We start from the raw sequence: 20,377 nt of genomic DNA, 5'->3' as shown, positions 1-20,377 counted from the left end.
TTTGGTCAATATTGGTCAAACTTAAAGTCATGAATGTCAGTCCCTGCTCTGAGTTTCAGAATGACCACCACATGTCTGGTCAGTACTGTAAGGCACCCACACTACTGTGGAGACTTAAGACCCCTAAAACCACCTCTCCTACAGTGTAAGTGGAAATCAGTGCATTTCCTGAACCAAAATCTTAACAGATATGTCCCTTGTCTTCAGAATTGTCAGGACCAGGAATTCTGGTTCTGGATCGCTGAAGGCCATTACTGCCTACTTGATCCGGAAATTCTCAAACCTACTTTAGTTCTTATTTCTGATATACCTCTCTGCACAACATCTCAAAGGTTTATGCTATCCCCAAGCTGTTGCTGGTACCCAGCCTCCCACTCCTCTGGGTCAGTGCAGAGCTCATCTGCCCTTTAGAGCCTTCCCTGAACACTCTCAGACAGGGGAGTCTAAGAACCCTTGGAATAACTTGGGGACTAATGGTCTGGACCATTACTTTGGAACTTAATCTCTGCCATCTAAATTATCTTCACATAAATGTTTATTTTGTTTCTCCAGCTAGGGCAGAGATAGGAATCATTTGACAGTACCTTCTTGAGGGCAAGGCCCTTCACTGTCATTTTTTTATCCCCTGGATTTGCTGCACTAAACTGTCTTGCATTGGCCTTGCAGAGCGTCCAGCCCACAGCCTTTGCCATTAGGATCCTCCATAAATGCTTGGCATCAGGCTGGTTAATTGTGCCATGCCTGGGCCAGCACATGTGATTCTACTTCTGTAGGATGGACCGGTCATAGCCTGGCCTTGCCGTCCTCTTTCAACAGCCTCACTCTTCCAGGGCTTTATTAACCATATTCTTTGTGGATTTTTGGCTCACAGGTCGTGCCGCCACCACAACAGAATGATCTTGAGATTCCTGAAAGTCCTTACCTATGAAAATTTCACCTGAAAGGAAAAGCAGCTGCTGCCCATCTCCCGGGACTGTGGGGTTGGAGAGTCAGCTGGACCTCATGGGGCCTGGGGCTCACAGACAGAAGCACCTCAGTGCCTCAGAGATGCCTGGATGTGGCCCCTCCCCATCCTTCTCACACTCAAGGCCTCCCAAGCCCATTAATAGTTCAGACACAGGCTCCTTCTTGGAGCCTATGGGCTTCAGATGTCTTTGCCCCATTTGTCACCTCCCACACTCATAGCGTTTCCTTCTCGAAATTCTACCACGACTGGTCAAATGTTGCTGAGGGACCTGGACCAGCTGACCTTTACACCACCTTCTCAACACTGCTGAAATGAACCCAAGAGAATTGTCACACATGACACAAGATGTACGTAAAATCATGCTCACTGCAGTGTTATTTAAAATAAAAGGCAGGAAATAACCTAGATGTCCATTTGGTGAGAATCCAGTTACATATACGATTATATACCCATGCAACGGCAAACCCTGCCGCTTGGAAAGCAAGCAAGGACTAATAGGTGCTAATATGGAATGGGCTCTAAGATACATTATGGAGTGGAAAAAACAAAGTTCAGGACCATGTGTATTGTATGCTACCAATTGGATTTTTAAAAAACTGTACGTTGGTCAGGCGCGGTGGCTCATGCCTGTAACCCCAGCACTTTGGGAGGCCAAGGTGGGCAGATCACTCTAGGTCAGGAGTTCAAGACCAGCCTGGTCAGCATGGTGAAACCCCGTCTCTAATAAAAATACAAAAAACAACTAGTTTGGCCTGATGGCTGTAATCCTAGCTACTTGGGAGGCTGAGGCAGGAGAATCACTCGAATCTGGGAGGTGGAAGTTGCAGTGAGCAGAGTTCGCGCCACTGCATTCTACCCTTAGCAACAGAGCAAAACTTTATCTCAAGAAAAAAAGAAGAAAGAAAGAAAAGAAAAAAATGTAAGTCTACATGCTTACACAGGCATAGAAAAGCTTTGGAAAGAAATACAAAAAACATTAGTGGCTGCTTCTGGAAAGGAACTGGGAATCTCAAGCTGGGAAAGAGACATTTTTTACTGCACAATTTTTTGCACTGCTGGAGTTTTTTAAACCGTATGTGTGTATTACTCTTTTGCTATTTTGTAAAGGTGCTTAAAATGCCTGTTTCAAATGAGCTTCCCATATTTACCTAAAAGAACTTCCCTCCTTATTGTCCAGTCTGGATACAGAATGCCCACAGTATCTCTCCCCAAGACTGTGGCTACAGCCCTCTCCTCTGCCTGTAAGATGCACTATGCTTGACTTATATTCATGATACTCTAGCGAACATTTCTGTTACCATCACCTTGCAGCCCATCTAGGTCCTTTCATTGTGTGCTGCCTCTGTCATGCTCTCCTGCACATGGGCCTGGAATCAGTATGGCTTTTGTTACCTGCAGTGGGTACTCCCAGGGGTTCAAGCAGTGCTTCCTACACAGCAGGAGCTTAATTACTGCTTGTTCATTGACTGGCTTGTTGCATGGATAATTATCTTTGTGAGACATTATCAGGGAAGCTCAACAATCAGACATATAACATGGTGATATTGTACATCTTTCTTTCCATAATACTGCATCCTCAAAAGCCCTGACCCCATAGGGTCTCTTCTGCTCCTTAAATAAATCTGGCCGGTTCAAGATCTATGCAGGACACGTGAAAGGCCAGCAGCAGTTAGTGGTCAGAGTCCTTGGTGTTCATCTGGACTGTTTCTGACCCCCGTTATTTCCTGCTGCCTCTGCTCACTGAACTCCTTGACTCTGCAACTCAACTCCCAGTACCAGACTCCTTCTGAATATATTTCCCTGGTTTTTAAGCTTCACACTTGCTTTAAGATGTCATCTGTTCACACTTCTCTCCAGGAGGAAGCCAGCCTGGCCAGCAGCACAGTCTCAGGGGGGAGGGATCCTGCAGGGTGTGAGCAAGTGCATGCCTTGGCTCTCCTTCACAAGATGGAATAGCCCCTGGTGCCTGGTTCTGTGCTGTCCCAGTGCGAACAGGGCTGAAGGACACTGCCAGCTCACCAGAAAGCCAGACCCTCTACAGCAGTATTCAAACAGACATGTTTATGGACGGCCCACAAGTGTCCTTTGGCTGCTATAGAGAATAAAAATGCAGGATATGGAGAGGATAAATTTAATTCAGGTAAGGAATTCAGACTGCATCTGCACGATATCACAGTTTTATATGAAACTCCTGTATTAGATACAGGGTAGGACAATTGAAGAACCAGGCTTTGTGCAGTATCACCTGTTGGGATCTCTGAGTAAGTCCTCTCCCAGTTCACCCTTGTCCCTTTCCTGGGCCCAGCCAGAGTCTCCGCCCTGCTCCCCACAGCCTTGTTGAAATGTCTGGACTGACGACTCAGGGAACCCAGCATAGTGTCTAGATTCCAACTGCCTCGTGCTCAGCTCTCAGCTGCCTGAGCCCTCATCAGTGCACCTAGGGAGCACTCATCAGGACTCAGAACTTAAATAGAACATGGCTTCTGAGAGGCCTCTTCCTCTGGGAAGCCACTTCTATGAAGAAGCCAAAATGGGCCGGGCGCGGTGGCTCACGCCTGTAATCCCAGCACTTTGGGAGGCCGAGGCGGGCGGATCACAAGGTCAGGAGATCGAGACCACGGTGAAACCCCGTCTCTACTAAAAATACAAAAAAAAAATTAGCCGGGCGCGGTTGTGGGCGCCTGTAGTCCCAGCTACTCGGGAGGCTGAGGCAGGAGAATGGCGTGAACCCGGGAGGCGGAGCTTGCAGTGAGCCGAGATCGCGCCACTGCACTCCAGCCTGGGAGACAGAGCGAGACTCCGTCTCAAAAAAAAAAAAAAAAAAAAAAAGAAGCCAAAATGGATTTCTAACAATGTGTCTTCATAAATCAAACATCATACCGTGGACAAAGCTGGTCTCAACCCCCAGTTATCAGGTTGGCATGTGCTCGGGTGATTTTTCTACTCAGAGATGGGCTTGCTTTGCACCATCTACTCTCCCTTCAGCTTACTCCCCCTGGTGGCCAACTGGCCAGAGGTAAAGGTGTGAGATGTAGGGGGAAAGTTTTTTTCTCTGCAATTGAGAAGCCCAGGCCCTGGCTCCTGGTGCAGAACCTGCCAGGCACCTCACAGCCAGACAGTCCAGGCTCTCAGCGGAGGGCTGCTTCCTCTTCCCCTGAGTCACCATTATCGTTCCTTCCTCTTGCTTTGGAAGGCCCAGGCCCAGGGAGAGTCTAGAAATGCAGTCAACCCAGATTGAGGAGAAAAGGAGACAAGGGACAGCTTGAAAATCAGGTGGACAGAATCTCGATGCTGATAACATCACTTACATACACTTCCTAGATTACAAATACTTGGAAAGTGGCCTTTTGTGAACAACCTAACCCGTCCACCCATTCATGTCTGATTTGTAAACTGGAAGATATTATTTAACAGCCTTGCTCTTACCATGGCTGTTAGACATCATTTTCAAAACAAAATATAAAACAAGAACAAATTTCCATATCCTCTCCAAACTAGGAGCTGTTCTATGAGACTCCTGTGCCATCATCCACTGTGCCAATTCCCAAAGCAGATGCTGATGTGCAGGAAAGGTGAGAATTGCTGCAGCAACTAGGAATAAACATCAAAGTTCTTCAGCTCTTTGCGGCTCAGTCGAGCAGGGTTCTGGGCTTTAGGTTGACTCTTTTCAATCTGCAAAAGAAAAGGAGAAACTTCAGGCACTTCCACTGGGAGGTCCTTATAACAATCCTGTGGGGTATGAATTGCCATCCCCATTTTACAGATTTTAAAAATGAAGCTCAGAGTGGTAAAACAAATTACTCAGGGTCCACGACTAGGGTGAAGTGCAGGAGGGACTTGAATCTAGTTCTTCTGGCTCCAATTCCAGTGCTCTCTTAACCATATATGCTTTTTCATGACCTCACAAGCTATCTGAGTCTACACAGTGCCCTCTATGACCCTAGGTTGTCCAGTTGGCTTTAATGTTGGGTGATAGCTGAAGTGCCAGGAATACCGGCAGGCAGCCATCCACCCCCTCCCTTGTGACCAATGGCAGCATCTTTATTGGACCACAGGTGGGGAGGCTCAGGTGTAGTGTGAGGCTACTGGGTCGGGGGGGAGGATGAGGGATGCTCTCCATGCCTTAGTTTCTCTGAGTATAAATGGAAAGTATAATTATACCTATCTTGTAGCATTCTGTGAAGATTAAATAAAATAATCCATGTGAAGACACTGGCAGGCTACCTTATCCATAATAAACTCCCAAGAAATGTTGAGTCCCTCCTTCCCAGTCTCTAAAAGCTCTGATGGGAATTCAGCCACCAGGCTCAGTGGTCATCTTTGAATAGTGTCCACTCCTGAAGAAAATTAAGATCACCTATGTCCTGCAATGGCTCCCAAAGACTTGCTAATTTTAGAAAATCATTTAGAGTGCTTTATCTTCCCTCTCTGACCCCTCCCGCAACCATTCTTGGAAAGGGGAGATGTCCAGTTTGTGGCCCACAGCCTGGGAACTAGCTTGGGGACAGCCCTAAGGTAGAACCCAAGCTGCCCGATAAGTATCGTATCTAAACACGCAACATGATCTTGGGTTAGACCCTCACTCTCCTTGGCCTTCAGTGTCTTCATCTCTAAAACAGAGGCTTGCATTAGAAGATCTCTAAATTCCCTACAACTCTGAGACCATGTGGATGACCTTTTCCTAAGTGTACCCTTTCATGGCTAGATTTCAGGGCTATGCCACAGACACTAAACCCATTGAGGAGTTCCAGAATCTTACCACTTCATAGATAGTGCTATTGAAGGAAGGGCTGTGGTTCCTCTTTCTGGATCCAGGCTAGAAATTCAGAAGGTAAAGAATGCTTAACTTCGAGATAAGTGCTCTCCCACTCCTAAGTGATGTGAGAGGTCCCAAAAGAGACTCAGGGCCCAGAAAAATTCTGAGGCACTCTCAGCCGGAAAATGAATAGCATCTGTCACCCCAGGAGCAAACAATGGTGTTTATGGTCTCCAGGGAAGACACAATATATACAGTATTTGCCTATAATATGATATTTCTGAACCAAAATCAGAATTTACTGTTCCATACCCACATACACCTAAAACCCATACATATATGTGTGTGTATGTATATATGTATGTGTGTATATACACACACACGCGCACACACACACACGCACACATACACTTTCCCAGAGCACATACACATACACACACACACATATCCGCAAGGCAATCCTAATGCAAATACTGCCCCAAACCATATAACTCTTCAACACATGGTGTACATACACCCTTAATGTAAACAATTCAGGCATATAAGCAATTGCCAACCCAAGGACACTAGAATTCAGAGGCACATTCAGTAGCACATAGAGTTTTCATATACCAAAGCATGTGAACGTGGTGCCTATGAACATCTATAAGGCCTTATGTTGTAGCATATAATTAAAAATAAATCTCTCTCATGATGGGATCCAAGTAGGTTGAATGGCTTATTGGAAGGAGGTTGAATGAAAAGTCTGAAAATCTGTCCTAAACCCCTTCAAACCTGTGGTCCCTGACTTGCATGGACTTCCACAGTTATGTGGACTCCCAACTTCCCATGCTACCATGTTAAGGTTTTCTGGCTTCATACTATGGCTCCAGCCTTGGGAACACCACTCTTCCCATCCCCTTCTACACAAGAGAAAAATAATGACCATGGGTACCAGGATACCCAACTCTGTTTCCAAGTACACAAGAGAGCTATGAGCTCAGCTTGGAGAAGGATTTCAGTGGATGACGATGGGTTGCCTCAGTCTGGAGGCCTCCACCAGCAGGTGACTGACTGGTCAGGACCTTTCTCTGGTCCCTGAGGGTCAAGATTGTGTCTCTCTAGATACAGTCTACTCCTCCAGCTCCAGGCAATATGCCCTGCCTTGCAAACCCCTCCAGTATCTCTCACCATAGCCTCAGCTGGCCTAAGTACCCCGTAGTCTCTCTGTGCAAAGCACCTCCTTTCTGTCTCTGATTGTCCTTTACCTCCCACAGAAACTCCCAAAAACTCATCTAATCTACTGTTCTCTTAGTCTAGAAGCTGTTATTTTTCTCCAGACAGAACCAGAAAGGCATTTCTCACTGGCCCGTTGACATTTAAATACAGTCATTTAACAGAAGCTACTCAGATACACACAATGAAGAACAACTTGCTAGGATGTGCACACATACTGTCTCTGCAAACACATGCAAAATACACATCTGCATCAACAACACCCCACCATCACCACAGGAAGAAGCTCACCTTCTTGGAAGGCTGAATTAATGAATATAATGTATATGCAGGTTCTTGTGACGTAGGAGCAGAAGACTAATGAGAAGAGAAATAAAATCATTTCAGAAGCACAGATCCAGCACAACCCTACGAAGGTCATCTCTTCTATCCCTCCACCTCAACCCTGCCTAGATGAGATGGAAGCTTCAAGTGTTAGTGCAAAGAGCCCTGGACTAGCCAGGAGGTCAGACAACCTGAGTGTTAGTCTCGCTCTGTCATTAATGAAAGCTACTATTTGTCGAGCATTTATTTTAAATGTGTATTCTCCTCTGTTTGTTTGTTTGTTTTTGAGACAGAGTTTCATTCTATTGCCTGGGCTGGAGTGCAATGGCTCGATCTCGGCTCACTGCAACCTCTACCTTCTGGGTTCAAGCAATTCTCCTGCTTCAGCCTCCTGAGTAGCTGGGATTACAGGTGCTCGCCATCATGCCCAGCTAATTTTTGTATTTTTAGAGACGGGGTTTCACCATGTTGGTCAGGCTGGTCTCAAACTCCTGACCTCGTGGTCTGCCTGCCTCAGCCTCCCAAAGTGCTGGGATTACAGGCATGAGCCACCGCACCCGGCCCCTTCTCTAACTCTTTTTTTTTTTTTTTTTTTTTTTTTTTTTTTGAGACGGAGTCTCGCTCTGTCGCCCAGGCTGGAGTGCAGTGGCCTGATCTCAGCTCACTGCAAGCTCCGCCTCCCGGGTTCACGCCATTCTCCTGCCTCAGCCTCCCGAGTAGCTGGGACCACAGGCGCCCGCCAGCTCGCCCGGCTAGTTTTTTTGTATTTTTTAGTAGAGACGGGGTTTCACTGTGTTAGCCAGGATGGTCTCGATCTCCTGACCTTGTGATCCACCCGTCTCGGCCTCCCAAAGTGCTGGGATTACAGGCTTGAGCCACCGCGCCCGGCCTCTCTAACTCTTTTAACACTCCTATAAAATAGGAATGATCATAATTTGCCCCATGCCACAAATGAGGCTCCAAAAGGATAAATAGCCCAAGTCAGGCAGTGCATACACAGTAGAAGCAGAATCCAAACCCAAGACTCTCCAGGGCTCTTTCCTCAACATCTCAATGCCTCCCTTTGGCAACTTGCCTTCCTTCCCTAGACCTGAATCAGGTGTCCTCTAACTCAGGTAACCATCCTCCTTTTAAGATGCTCCAGAGGAGGATTCTCATTCTCACCCAACACCATAGTTTGAGAGGAGCCCTTTCTTGCACTGATACAAGTTCCTCTTGTTGGAGTTCATGTGGCTAAAACTAGAGAAATGGCAGATATCAAGCACTCTTATAATCAGATTTTCTTTGCCCCACAACTCAGCCACCAAACTGAAGATGGTGCTATTTCAGGTCTCAATTTTTTTTTTTTTTTTTTTTTTTTTCTATTTTTTTTTAAGCCATTTTTATCAGAAAGTATTTTATTACTGGCCACCAGGAGGCAGTGTTTCCCTTGGGAGAGACGTCCCAGCCTGGGTTATCAATGTCATTTTAGCCATCAATATTAAAGGACACTTCTCCAGTTTATGAGTGAATTTCTCTAATCCCAGAATATCAGAGGTGGAGTATGAGGAGGTGCAATGGAGACTCAAAAACGCTTTGGCTCAGCTCTGCCACCACCTAGCTATGTAGCCTTGAGTTATCAGTTGACCTGAGTCTCAGTTTCCTCATTGTGATATGGAATGTAGACCACATCTAAAGTATTAGAACTAGTTTCATGAGGCTGTTATGTGAGACTTAGTAAGCAAATATGGCCGGGTGCAGTGGTGCACACCTGTAGTCCTAGCTACCCAGGAGGAAGCTGAGGTGGGAGGATCACTTGAGGCTGGAAATTCAAGGCTTCTTCAGTAAGCTATGATTCTACCACTGCACTCAGCCTGGTAGACAGAATGAGATCCCGTCTCATAATGGGTGTACCAAAAATCTCACAAATCACCACTAAAGAACTTACTCATGAAACCAAATACCACCTGTTCCCAAAAAACCTATGAAAATAAAAAATAAATCAATAAAGAGACCCTGTTTCTAAACAATAAAATTTTTAAAAAGAAAAGAAAATGGACATTATTGCTAAGTCATAATAAGATAAAAGAGACCAATGCAGATTCATTCTTTCCTGAAAATGAATATAATAGGGAATAGGGATAAAAAGTGCAAGAGCCCCAAGTGCTAGAGGCAGCAGCAGGGCAAGAAAGCAGAAGTTGAGTCCCCTAACCAGGTTTCTGCTCCTATAGACTTTATCCGGGCCAGACCTTCTGCCAGACGCGGAAGAAGAAGGAATGCCCACATCAGGCTTCCCAGCTGTGTTAAGATGCTCCACAATCACATGGATCTTTTCAAATCATGTGTTAATGCAACTGAAGTCAAGCTATCTTCTGGATTCCAAGAGCACTAAGGTCTTATTCTGCCATTCAAGGGTGTGAGTTTCGGGGGGGCACTAGGAAACCCCAGAGATAGGTATGGAATGGACTAGAGAAACTAGAGAGGTACCTGGGACTGGATCATAGAGTAGATGGTGCTCCCCCCTCCAGGAAAAGTCTGCTCCTGCTCCTGCTCCTGCTCCTGCACAAGAAATAGGGATGGGGTAACATGAGCAGACAGCTAGGTCAGTCCAGATTTAGACTGAGCAGGGGAAAACAGCACAAAGAAGAGGGGCTTTCAGGAGCCTGGGAGGGAGGTGGCAGGACTGAGGAGAGTCATTGATCCTCCCAGGATGGGGAAAGACAGAAAGAAGAGCAGTTCCAGTGAAGCCATTAGTATCAGGAGCAAAGAACCACCCAGGTGTGAGGGATTCCAGCAACCCTGCCCAAAGAGAATGCTGTCACTTTCTTTCCTTTACTGACTTAGAAACTCTTCCTTGCAAAGCTCTGAGTAGGGCTGTTATCTGAGCCTTATGTCAGAGCACTGGAATTCAGAAAGTTTAAACATTTCAAAGACCACACACAGGTAAGCCCTCTCTAGATCATCTTCAGTGTCACTTTGCCCGTGACCTCAAGCCAGCCCCCTGGGCAGCTACAGTGCTGGGTACAGCCCTGAACCCAAGGGCCAAAGCAGGGAGCAGGGAGCAGGGAGCAGCGCTACCTGCTTCCCTTTTCTTGTTCTTGCCCCTTAGGAAATCGGTGGTGGAGGTATTTCATGCTGCTGGCCACTGAAAGCATATTGCCAGTTGGATAGGAGCCAGTGGAGGCCAGCAGGTTTCATTAGGCAAGGTGCAAGCTAAATTCCTGGAAGCAAGAAGAAGCTAAGAGGAGCAGAGAACTGTCAGCTGTCCTTAGAGGCTGGAGAGTCATGGGCATCTGACAATGTCAATAACTTCATTTGTGTTTTAAAATACTGCAAGAGTTTGTTGCTTTTCTCTCCTGTCCAGACTCATCTGAAGTGTTTCTAGAAAGATTAGAGCTGGGTCTCAAAGTGAGACCACATGAAACTTGAGATTTAGGCCTTCAAATTGGAACCCTGAGACAATAGGGAGAGGCCAGAGAGGGCTGAGGCCAGACAGGGAGGAGCTCTTGAGTCAGAAGTAAGCTAATAGGACTGAATCCCCAAGATGTTTCCTTTGCACTAAGTTGTTTCTCCCCCTGTGGTCTCCTAAACTCAAGTCATCTTCTTTTTGGAAAAACAGATTATTTGTAGCAAGCAGCACCCGCGCATCATTGGCTGTGGGTAGATTCACATGCTCTCAGGAATTTGCACCAGAGTCTGGTAGCAGTGAGACAAACAAAGTTCCCTTTTATTTTTCACATTCCAATAGCCACTGCTTTATTTTTCACATTCCCATAGCCACCGCTGGGGCCAAAACAAAACAAAACAGGCGTGGGGAACTGCCCTAACTGCCTCTGAAACCAGACCCAGGAGAGGATGCTTGCCTGCTCTGAGAGGCTGCACAGGGCCTCACGTATGTGGCCAGCGCGGAAGAGCCCCACCACATGTGCTTGCTACGTGGTGCTGGGTCTCCGCAGCCAAGCGCCAGGGGGCAGTGGAAAGAAGACATTTCCGCCCCACTTCACCCCCCAACTTCCTGCCAGCAGTTTGGTAGGCCCCATTAGAGCTTTCCCCTGGGCCTGTCACCACATTAGCCCTGAGCAGGACATAGCAGCAGGGGCATCTGCAGGCCCTCTGCAATTTCCTCCTCTTCTAATTCTTGGATGACGGGCAGAGTTGGCCACTGCCTGCCACAGAGAGCAGGCGAGAGGCTCCTGGAGGAACCCACTCAGGCTGGTGGGCTTTGTGCCAGGCTGGTTACTCTAATACCTCAGCCACACTCAGGCCTCTTCTCCCAAAAGGCTGTGAATGCAGCCCATTGAGCCAGCTACAAAACTGTTATGCTTTGGCTGGTCACACTTCCCAGCCTGTGTCACCATTAAGGGACTCATGAATGCAAGCCCTGACTCATTGGGAAAAAGAATTTGTGGTCAGACAACAAATACCACAGCAGCACTCTGCCTCTGCCATTGATTTCTGTTGTGCTCCATCCCTTCTCAGCAGGTGCAATATTGCACCAAGAAGCCCCTTCAGCCTCCCTTTCATCTTCTCTGCTCCTTTTGTTTCCTCTTTTCCTCCATTGCCAGAACTAGGAAGCAAGTGGAGAAAAGATAGTTGGGGAAGGGCTGAGGGTCACATCAAGAAGACAGTTGTTCAGTCCTTTTTGTCCCTCTTCTCTGTATAACCATCATTGAAAGAGCATTTTCCAAGCCAATTGAGAGCGACCCCAGCCTCTGGGACAACATACTTTATTTCTCCTGGTTTTCAGATCCTTGACCTCTTCATAAATTGTCAAAAATTCCTTGGGACAGGTCTCTGAGGGAGGAAGAAAACAAAGAGCAGAACTGCAGAAACTTTCAGAAGGGCTTTTGCTTCTAACAGGCCCCACCTCCACCCCAAATGGCCAAACCTTAAAGAAGGTTCTAGAAAGGAGGCAGGTTAGTGCTCTTCCCAGGAACCCCAAAGAGCACAGAGGCAGCAACCAAACTGCCCCTCTCATGCTTCCTCCCAAACCAGCTGTCTGCAGGGAAATCTGCACATTGGGGATCAGAAAGCATGAACGAGGAGAGAAAGCCTGGCGGCCTGCATGCCCCCTGCCACCACGCATATGCATATACCAAAGCTCGCTGAGGAAAAGGAGATGCTGTGCTCCCAGACACATCCCACTGGAGGCAGGACCAAGTCACAGGATCCGAGGCCTCAGGCAGAAGCATCACCCCAAGGACCTTCCACTCACCTGATTGCTTCCCCTTCCTCTTTCTCCTCCACACACAGAAGCAGACAAGGGTGCCAAGGAACAGTGTGCTTAGAATCACGATGATCACCAAAAACGGCCAAAATCTGAATTCTGAGGAATACAGAAGGCATGAGGTCTGAGCTGCCAGCTCACTCTCTTCTTCCTTCCCATCTGCCTACTGCAGGGGCTGCCTCAAAACCCACTCTTTTCTGTGGTGTGGTTGATCACACTCTGTGAACTCACCATCAAGGTTTTCTCTTTGCTCATTTGGGTAACCTCCTCTGAGTGATGCCAAGAGCATGGATATTAATAGCAGACAGGCCTGGCTCAAATTCTAACTCTGTGAGCTCTGCACTATTTATTTAACCTCTCTGGGCCTCTCAAGTCATCTTCTTTTTGGAAGATACCTCAGAGCCTCTCAGATTTTCTCACCTGTAAAAGGGGATAACGTTATCTACCTATGGGGGTTAATTACATGATCTAATACAGTTGGCCCTCCAAAGTTTTGAGTTCCACAACTGTAGATTTAATGAATTGTGGATCCAGAATATTCAGAGGAAAAAAATTGCATCCATATTGAATATGTAGACACTTCTTTCTTTGTCATTATTCCCTAAACAATACAGTATAACAACAATTTAAATAGCACTTACATTGTATCAGACATTGTAATTAATCTGAGATTATTTAAGTAAGGTATACAGAAGGATGTGCATAGGTTATATGCAAATACTGCACCTGTTTATACCAAGGACTTAAATATTCGTGGATTTTGGCATCTGTGGTTATGGCATGGGTCCTGGAACTAATTCCCCATGGATACTGAGGGACATGTAAAGCATCTAGCACAACAAATGTTACATTTATCCATTCATTTGTTTTTAACTCAAAAAATACTCATTGTCCAGGCAAGTTTTCCATCTCTCTTTTCCACTATTCCTGCCTTCATGGTTCTTCCTCATTTGAGCTTCTACTTAAAACATTTGTGTCAAACATGTAGCCTGATACATAATCCAGCCAATGAGAGGAAGGGAAAGGAATTAAGGGTTCCGAGGTACTTATTATCATCCCCATTTTACCCAAGGGGGGAAAAATTGAGACTCAGAGAGGTTAATGAATCTGCCAGAGATCACAGAGCTTTTTTTGTTTTTTTAAATTTATTTATTAGGGATGGGATTACACCATGTTGTCCAGGCTGGTCTCAAACACCTGGACTCAAGTGATCCACCTGCCTCAGCCTCCCAAAGTGCTAGGATTACAGGTGTGAGTCACCACACCTGACCTCTAAGAGATCACAGAGCTTCTGAATGATGAAGCTGGTGTCCCAGTTCAGTGGCGCGATCTCGGCTCACTGCAACCTCCGCCTCCCGGGTTCAAGGGATTCTGCTGCCTCAGCCTCCCGAGTAGCTGGGATTACAGGTGCCAGCCACATGCCCAGCTAATTTTTGGTAGTTTTAATAAAGACAGGGTTTCACCATGTTGGCCAGGCTGGTCTCAAACTCCTGACCTTGTGATCCACCCTCCTCGGCCTCCCAAAGTGCTGGGATTACAGGCATGAGCCACTGCTCCCAGCCTGCCTCAGTCTTGTTTATTTTTTGTGCAAAAGTACTTATTTTAGTTGCCCTTACTTGGCTGTAAGTTCCTTATTAATGAGAACTGTATTTTTTTTTCCTATAGTGCCCATGCTGCTGGCATATGAAGTCTCTGTTTATATAATAAAAAGTTGTGGAAAGTGAACTCAGGTAACTCGTAGGATGAGCGTAAGCAACAACCCAAGAACTCATCTAGGTATCCCTGGGATCATTCTCATGCTCCCGCTCCAGGCTACTGCTGCACAGTATAGTTACCTCTTGAACTATGTGGCCTGGAGAAAGTTATCACTCAAGAGGAGAGAACAGTTCTCCATTAGCCTCTCTCAGGAAGAAAATAATGTTCAGGAGCCATTTCAGGACTGTCACTCACCAAAAAACTGTGTCCTCCCTCTGCAGAAGAAAAGCTTGCATCTCCCAGAAGGAAACAGGGATAATTTTTTTTCCAGAGTAGGATAGCTTTACAGGAACTATGTGCTTGGAGGCCAGGACTCCCCTGGGAAGGGCTACAAGGCACTGGGAGAGGAAGCCAAGGGATTTTATCTCATACCACGTCTGTCTTACACATGAGCCTGGTTGTGGGTCCAAACCTTCAGCCCTTGTTATAGCCCAGTGTGTTCCACTTACCGTGATGGGCATTCTGACAGTCCTGAGTGAGATTCAGGGTGTGGCTTTCCCAGCTAACAGGATTGCTGACGTTGCAGGTATATGTGTGCGTGCCATTAATGTCAACCTCCTCCTCCAGGTAGGTGAGGTTCCCTGCTGTCTGGATCAGCTTGCTGCCTCTGTACCAAGCATAGGTCACATTGTCATCCCTGGAGACCAAGCAGGACAGAGCCACTTGGCACCTCCCTCTGTCCAGGATCTTGCCCTGCCCCTGTAGGCGGGGTTTCTCAACTTTATCTGGAAGCAGAGATGCTGATCAGAAAGGCATGGAAATACAGAAATTAGAGGCCTACAGGAATCAGAGAGGGCAGTATGAGCAGTCCTGGAGACTTACCAAATACAAAAACCTGGAACATGGCTCTCTGAACTTGTCCCATCGTATTGGTGACCTCCAGGCAGTAGAGGCCACTGTCCTGCTGCTGAGCTGCCTTGATGAGAAGAGTCGAGTTCTTGATTATAAAACTGAATCTATTGTTGAAGGTATTGGAAGGCGAAGAGCCATTCTCCCACTGCAATATCTGACGAAATGTATTTTGTGAGGGCAGCCACATCTTCCACTGAACATTGTAAATCTTTGTCTGTATGCTGTTTGGTTGTAACTGAAGGGGCATTCCCAAGATGCTAAACACATGGTCAGCTGATCCCTGGCATCCTAGGAAAGAGAACCCAAGCTGAAAGTAGCGGGAAGAGTGAGCAATGTGGGCAGCTGGATGTGATTTCCCTTAAGCCAATAGGTTGGGGATGGGTATGAGGAGCCCAGAGCCTAGGAGCACCTTAAAGTGTATCCCCCCATCTGCCTCCCCTTGTCCCCAAGCTCTTTGTCCCTAGTCTGAAGGATCCCATAGACCAATAGCTAAAATCTTGAGTACTTACTATGTGACAGGCAGGTTTCGCACTTTATACATTTTAACCGTTTAAGTTAAAAGGAATAAAATGGTGAAAATGTACAAATGTTTTATACATTTTAACTATTTAACTTAACAATGACCCTTATCCCCATTTTATAGGTGAGGAAACTGAGTTAGAAAGAGCTTAAGTAACTGGCTTAAGTTACACAGTGAGAATGATGAGCCTGAAACCTAGTCAGTTTGGTGTTGTTTTTGTTTTCTTTTGTTTTGTTTGTCAGAGACAGGGTCTCACTCTGTCACCCAGGCTGAAGTGCAGTGGCACAATCACAGCCCACTGCAGCCTTGAACTCCTAGGCTTGAGGTGATCCCCCCACCTCAACTTCCCTCGTAGCTGGGACTACAGGTGCATGCCACTGCACCCAGCTTATTTGTTTACTCTTTGTAAAGACAGCAGTTTGACTTCAGAGGATAAATTCTTAACCATGATGTTATAAACACCACATCTAATGTGACTCCCTCCAAGCAGTGCTGAGGCAACTACTAATGGAAAGTAGTGACTGTCAGAAATTCTGAAGGGTCAGGCCCAGGAAGAATGACCCTCCAAGCTGGACTCATGACCCCTCAACTGTCCTCTCAGAGAGCTGAATACATAATCCTCTCTCGTGGCACTTGGCACATTGGATTTTGGTCATTACTCATTGATGTTTGCCAGTTTTTCAGTGATCAGAAAGTCTCCACAAAAATTTCTCCCTAGAAAACAATTTTTAAAATAAAACTACACTTCCCAGGTAGATCCCAGCACTTCCCTGTCAATGAATCCAGATGAGACCTAATGAATATGGGGGTGTGACAACCTGGAGCAATTCAGTGCAGGCAGTGTACAAAACTGGAAGTTTCTACAGCCAGTTTTAGCAACGAAGCTATGTGGCATGGCCCAGTAGGTACAGTAAATTAAAAAGTCTCTCTGGGTGAGTTGGAGTGGGTCAGGGAGGGTTTGGAGGAGAGAATAGGAGATGGAGAGAGTTTTACAAGTGGCTCTGTTAAAATGGACGCTATTAAGAAGTAAGCAATGGAGAGAGAGGGGTTTTTAGATGTCCAGTGCATTATGAATGCACTCTCTCCAAGCCACAGCTTCACCCTGGCATTTTCTCAAGAGACTAAGTAAATAATTAAAGGACTTGTAATACTATTTGTTTGATGAAATATGTTTCTTTGATCTTGATGTTCCTAAGACTAAAACACATAGGTTCCCATTTATATTTATATGACTTGTACTGGCTCTGCCCATTAGCAAACCAAAAGCTTCTCCAAAGTAGAGACTGTGCTGTGCATCTCTGTGTCTCTGTCTCCCACAGTCCTAGCACTATTTATGAGAACAGGTCAACCTACCAGATATTGCACAAAGACCCTGAGAACAAAGGTGAATGGAAAAAATCATTACTAAACTTACAAGAAGGACATAAACTGTCCTCATCAATCATTCAGTCCTTACTGAGTCCCACTCTAATCCAGCCCCTGAAGAGGCAGGGCCTCTTCACGTATAAGACGTGATTCCTGACTCCAGAGAGTTTGTGATCTGGAAATGGAACACTTTCATTCTACAGCATCTCCTTAACGGTTGATATAAAGAATCATCTGAGGAATTCTAATTATGTAATGAAAATCCAGGTTAAGACTTGCTAACAAATCCTCCCACTAAAAATAACTCGAAAAAAAAGGAACAACATGTAAAAGCACATTGTTAAAGTTATCAGAGAGTTTACAAAGCAGTGAAAAATTACGGGGCCAAGATCTGGAAGAAGGAAACTCAGAGAGGTGAGACCAACATTTCTGACGGTTGTTCCCTGGAGGCATCTTCTGATTCCATAAATGGCAGCTAAAAGGCTGAGAAGCTGAGCAGAGCTCACAATAAAACTCAAGGAACTAAGAGAACATGGAGTTCAGGCCCCTCCTGTTAGAAAGTGGGTATACCTAAAATCCATCGGTGTTGAGGTTGGTACCACAGAGGGCTATACACTAAGAGTAAGAGTGAACGAGAAATGAACAGCCCTCGCAGGAACTGAAGCTCAGTTTTGAATCATCACAACCCTGGATTGAACTAATGATCTGGAATCTCTAGTAGCCCTAAGCTAGCTGCCCACTAGAAGCAAATATAAGTTATGACTAGAGGAAAATAACATCAACCAGAGCATTAAATTATTTCTAGAATTTTTCGTGCACAATATCCGAAATGAAATGAAGTATAAGAAAAGGAAACATGTCCAAAAACCAAAACAAGAATAGAGACAATAGAAACCAACCAACAGGGCATCTACATAATAGAGTTGTCAGTCATAAACTTTAAAGTAATCATGTCTAATATGTTCAAGGAAATAAGACGTAAGTTTAAGAATTTCAGCAGAGAACTAGCATGATCGAATGCAAAAATAACCATGTCCTTGCAATGTGACTTTGCAACTCCTTCCATCATCAAGAAATGGGGTTCATTTCCCTGTCTCTTGGAACTGGGCTGGTCTTCATGATGAAACGCAGCAAAAATTATGTCTGCCAGTTCTAAGCCTAGATCTGAAAAGGCATTGCACATTTCTACTTGTTCTCTTGGAACCTCATCTGGCTGACATGTGAACAAGCCTAAAATAGCCTGCTGGAGAATAAGAGATCACATGATACAGAGATAAACCAATACAGCTAAGGCCATTCTAAATCAGCCACCCCTGGCCTGGTGCGGTGGCTCATGCCCATAATTCCAGCACTTTGGGAGACCAAGGAGGGCAGATCACTCGAGGTTGGGAGTTTGAGACCACCCTGGCCAACATGGTAAAACCTTGTCTCTACTAACAATACAAAAATTAGCCAGGCGTGGTGGCACACACTTGTAACTCCAGCTACTTGGAAGCCTGAGGCACGAGAACCTCTTGAACCCGGGAGATGGAGGTTTCAGTGAGCCAAGATATCATGCCACTGCACTCTAGTCAACGTGACAGAGCAAGACTTAATCTCAAAAAACAATAAAAAATAAATAAATGAATCAGCCATCTGTGGTCTGGCAGCTGACCACACATGCATGACTGCTGCAAGAGGGAACCGAAAGAACCACCTAGCTAAGCCCAGCCCAAATTGCCAACTAGCAGAATCACTAACTAAATAGGTAGTTGTTTCAAACTACTGGATTTTGGAGTGGGTCATTATGCAGCAATAGTTACCTGAAATTGGATTTTTAAAGAATTAAATGAAAATTACAGAAATAAAATGTAAAATAACTGTAAAACAAACTCAATTGAAGGGTTTAAAAAGTCATTTAGATGCCATTGAAAAGAGAATTAGAAAACTGTTATAAAATATCCAGAGTGAAGTAAAGAAAAACAAAAGGATAAAAATACACAAGAAGGAGTGTAAGAGATATTTGAGATATAGCAAAAACAAAACCCCTAAACTAAGTGTAATTGGAAAGCAAGGAGACGGGAGAGGAAAGAGGAACTGAGCAAAAGAGATAACAGATAACAATTTCCCAAAACTGACAAAAGCCATCAAGATAGGCTTGTAAAATGTGTTACAAACCCCAAGCAAGATCAAAACAAACCAACAAGCTGGGCGCGATGGCTCACGCCTGTAATCCCAGCACTTTGGGAGGCCCAGGCAGATGGATCACCTGAGGTCAGGAATTTGAGACCAGGCTGGCCAATATGACAAAACTCCATCTCTGCTAAAAATGCAAAAATTAGCCAGGCATGGTGGTGCACGCCTGTAATCCCAGCTACTTGGGAGGCTGAGGCAGGAGAATCACTTGAATCCAGGAGTGGAGGTTTCAGTGACCCGAGATCGTGCCATTGCACTCCAACCTGGGCAACAAGAGTGAAACTCTGTCTCAAAAAAAAAAGAAGAAGAAAAAAAAAAACAAACCATTGAACAAAAGACAACTTCTCAAAACATCAAAAAAAAAAAACATGGAAACCAAAGATAAATAGAAAAATCGTAAAATAGCCAGAGTGGGGGAAAACTAAATTCCCTTTACAAAATAAACAACTTAGCTGACATTTCAGCAAAAATAATAAAAAGCAGAAGATGATGGAATGGTATCTTTTTTTTTATTTTTCCATAGGTTATTGGGGTACAGGTGGTGTCTGGTTACAAGAGAAAGTTCTTTAGTAGTGATTTCTGAGATTTGGTGCACCCATCACCCGAGCAGTATACACTGCACTCTACTTATAGCCTTTTATCCCTCACCGCCTCCCACTTTTCCCCCCAAGTCACCGAAGTCCATTGTATCATTCTTATGCCTTTGCATCCTCATAGCTTAACTCCCACATATCAGTGAGAACATACGTTGTTTGGTTTTCCAAGGAATGATATATTTAAAGTGCTGAAAGAAAATAACTGCCTATCTAGAATTTTATACCGGTGAAGAAGTACTTCAAAGACGAAGGCAGACACAGTGGCTCATGCCTGTAATCCCAGCGCTTTGGGAGGTTGAAGCAGGTGAATCACTTGAGGTCAGGAGTTCGAGACCAGGCTGGCCAACATGGCAAAACCTCATCTTGACTAAAAATGCAAAACTTAGCTGGGCGTGGTGGCACGCACCTGTAATCCTAGCTACTCAGGAGGCTGAGGCATGAGAATCACTTGAACCCGGGAAGTCAAGGCCAAGACTTGTGCCACTCCCCTCCTGCCTGGGCAAAAGAGTGAGACTCTGTCTCAAAAAATCATAATCTTTTTAAATGAAGCTGAAATAAAGACATTTTTAGAAAAAATAAAAAACTGAAAGAATTTGTCACAAAAAGGCTTGCAGTAAAGGAAATACCAAAGAATGTTCTTTACATA

At 45.3% G+C, this 20,377-nt stretch overlaps 2 protein-coding genes across 10 annotated transcripts in view; one reads left to right on the top strand and one right to left on the bottom strand.

Moving 5' to 3' along the window:
* LY9 (lymphocyte antigen 9) overlaps window positions 1-1,076 on the top strand; it is a 29,170-nt gene extending 28,094 nt beyond the window's left edge. The window contains 2 exon segments of the mRNA XM_077982442.1: window positions 872-919; window positions 921-1,076. Coding sequence (XP_077838568.1) covers window positions 872-919; window positions 921-941 — 69 coding nt within the window. The 3' untranslated portion in view covers window positions 942-1,076.
* CD244 (CD244 molecule) overlaps window positions 1-20,377 on the bottom strand; it is a 44,716-nt gene that overhangs the window by 7,759 nt on the left and 16,580 nt on the right. Inside the window, exons 2-9 of one of the 9 annotated variants that reach the window (XR_013395957.1) lie at window positions 15,046-15,363; window positions 14,673-14,948; window positions 12,457-12,567; window positions 11,968-12,035; window positions 9,729-9,794; window positions 7,230-7,295; window positions 5,727-5,783; window positions 4,394-4,639 (exon numbers count right to left, since the gene is read on the bottom strand). Coding sequence is in view for 8 of the 9 variants with exons in the window: in XM_077940216.1 (XP_077796342.1) it covers window positions 4,559-4,639; window positions 5,727-5,783; window positions 7,230-7,295; window positions 9,729-9,800; window positions 11,968-12,035; window positions 12,457-12,567; window positions 14,673-14,963; window positions 15,046-15,363 (1,064 nt within the window). In the remaining variant the exon portion in view is untranslated. Of the gene's footprint in view, window positions 1-3,084; window positions 4,640-5,726; window positions 5,784-7,229; window positions 7,296-9,728; window positions 9,801-11,967; window positions 12,036-12,456; window positions 12,568-14,672; window positions 14,964-15,045; window positions 15,364-20,377 lie in introns of those variants that run through there. The other 8 variants (XM_015113652.3, XM_077940216.1, XM_077940226.1 and 5 more) reach the window with 8 other exon arrangements.

Source organism: Macaca mulatta, chromosome 1 (assembly GCF_049350105.2).
Source record: "Macaca mulatta isolate MMU2019108-1 chromosome 1, T2T-MMU8v2.0, whole genome shotgun sequence".
Taxonomy (NCBI): domain Eukaryota; kingdom Metazoa; phylum Chordata; class Mammalia; order Primates; family Cercopithecidae; genus Macaca; species Macaca mulatta.
Note: the sequence above shows the minus strand (reverse complement) of the source record. Positions and strands in the feature narration are given on the sequence as shown.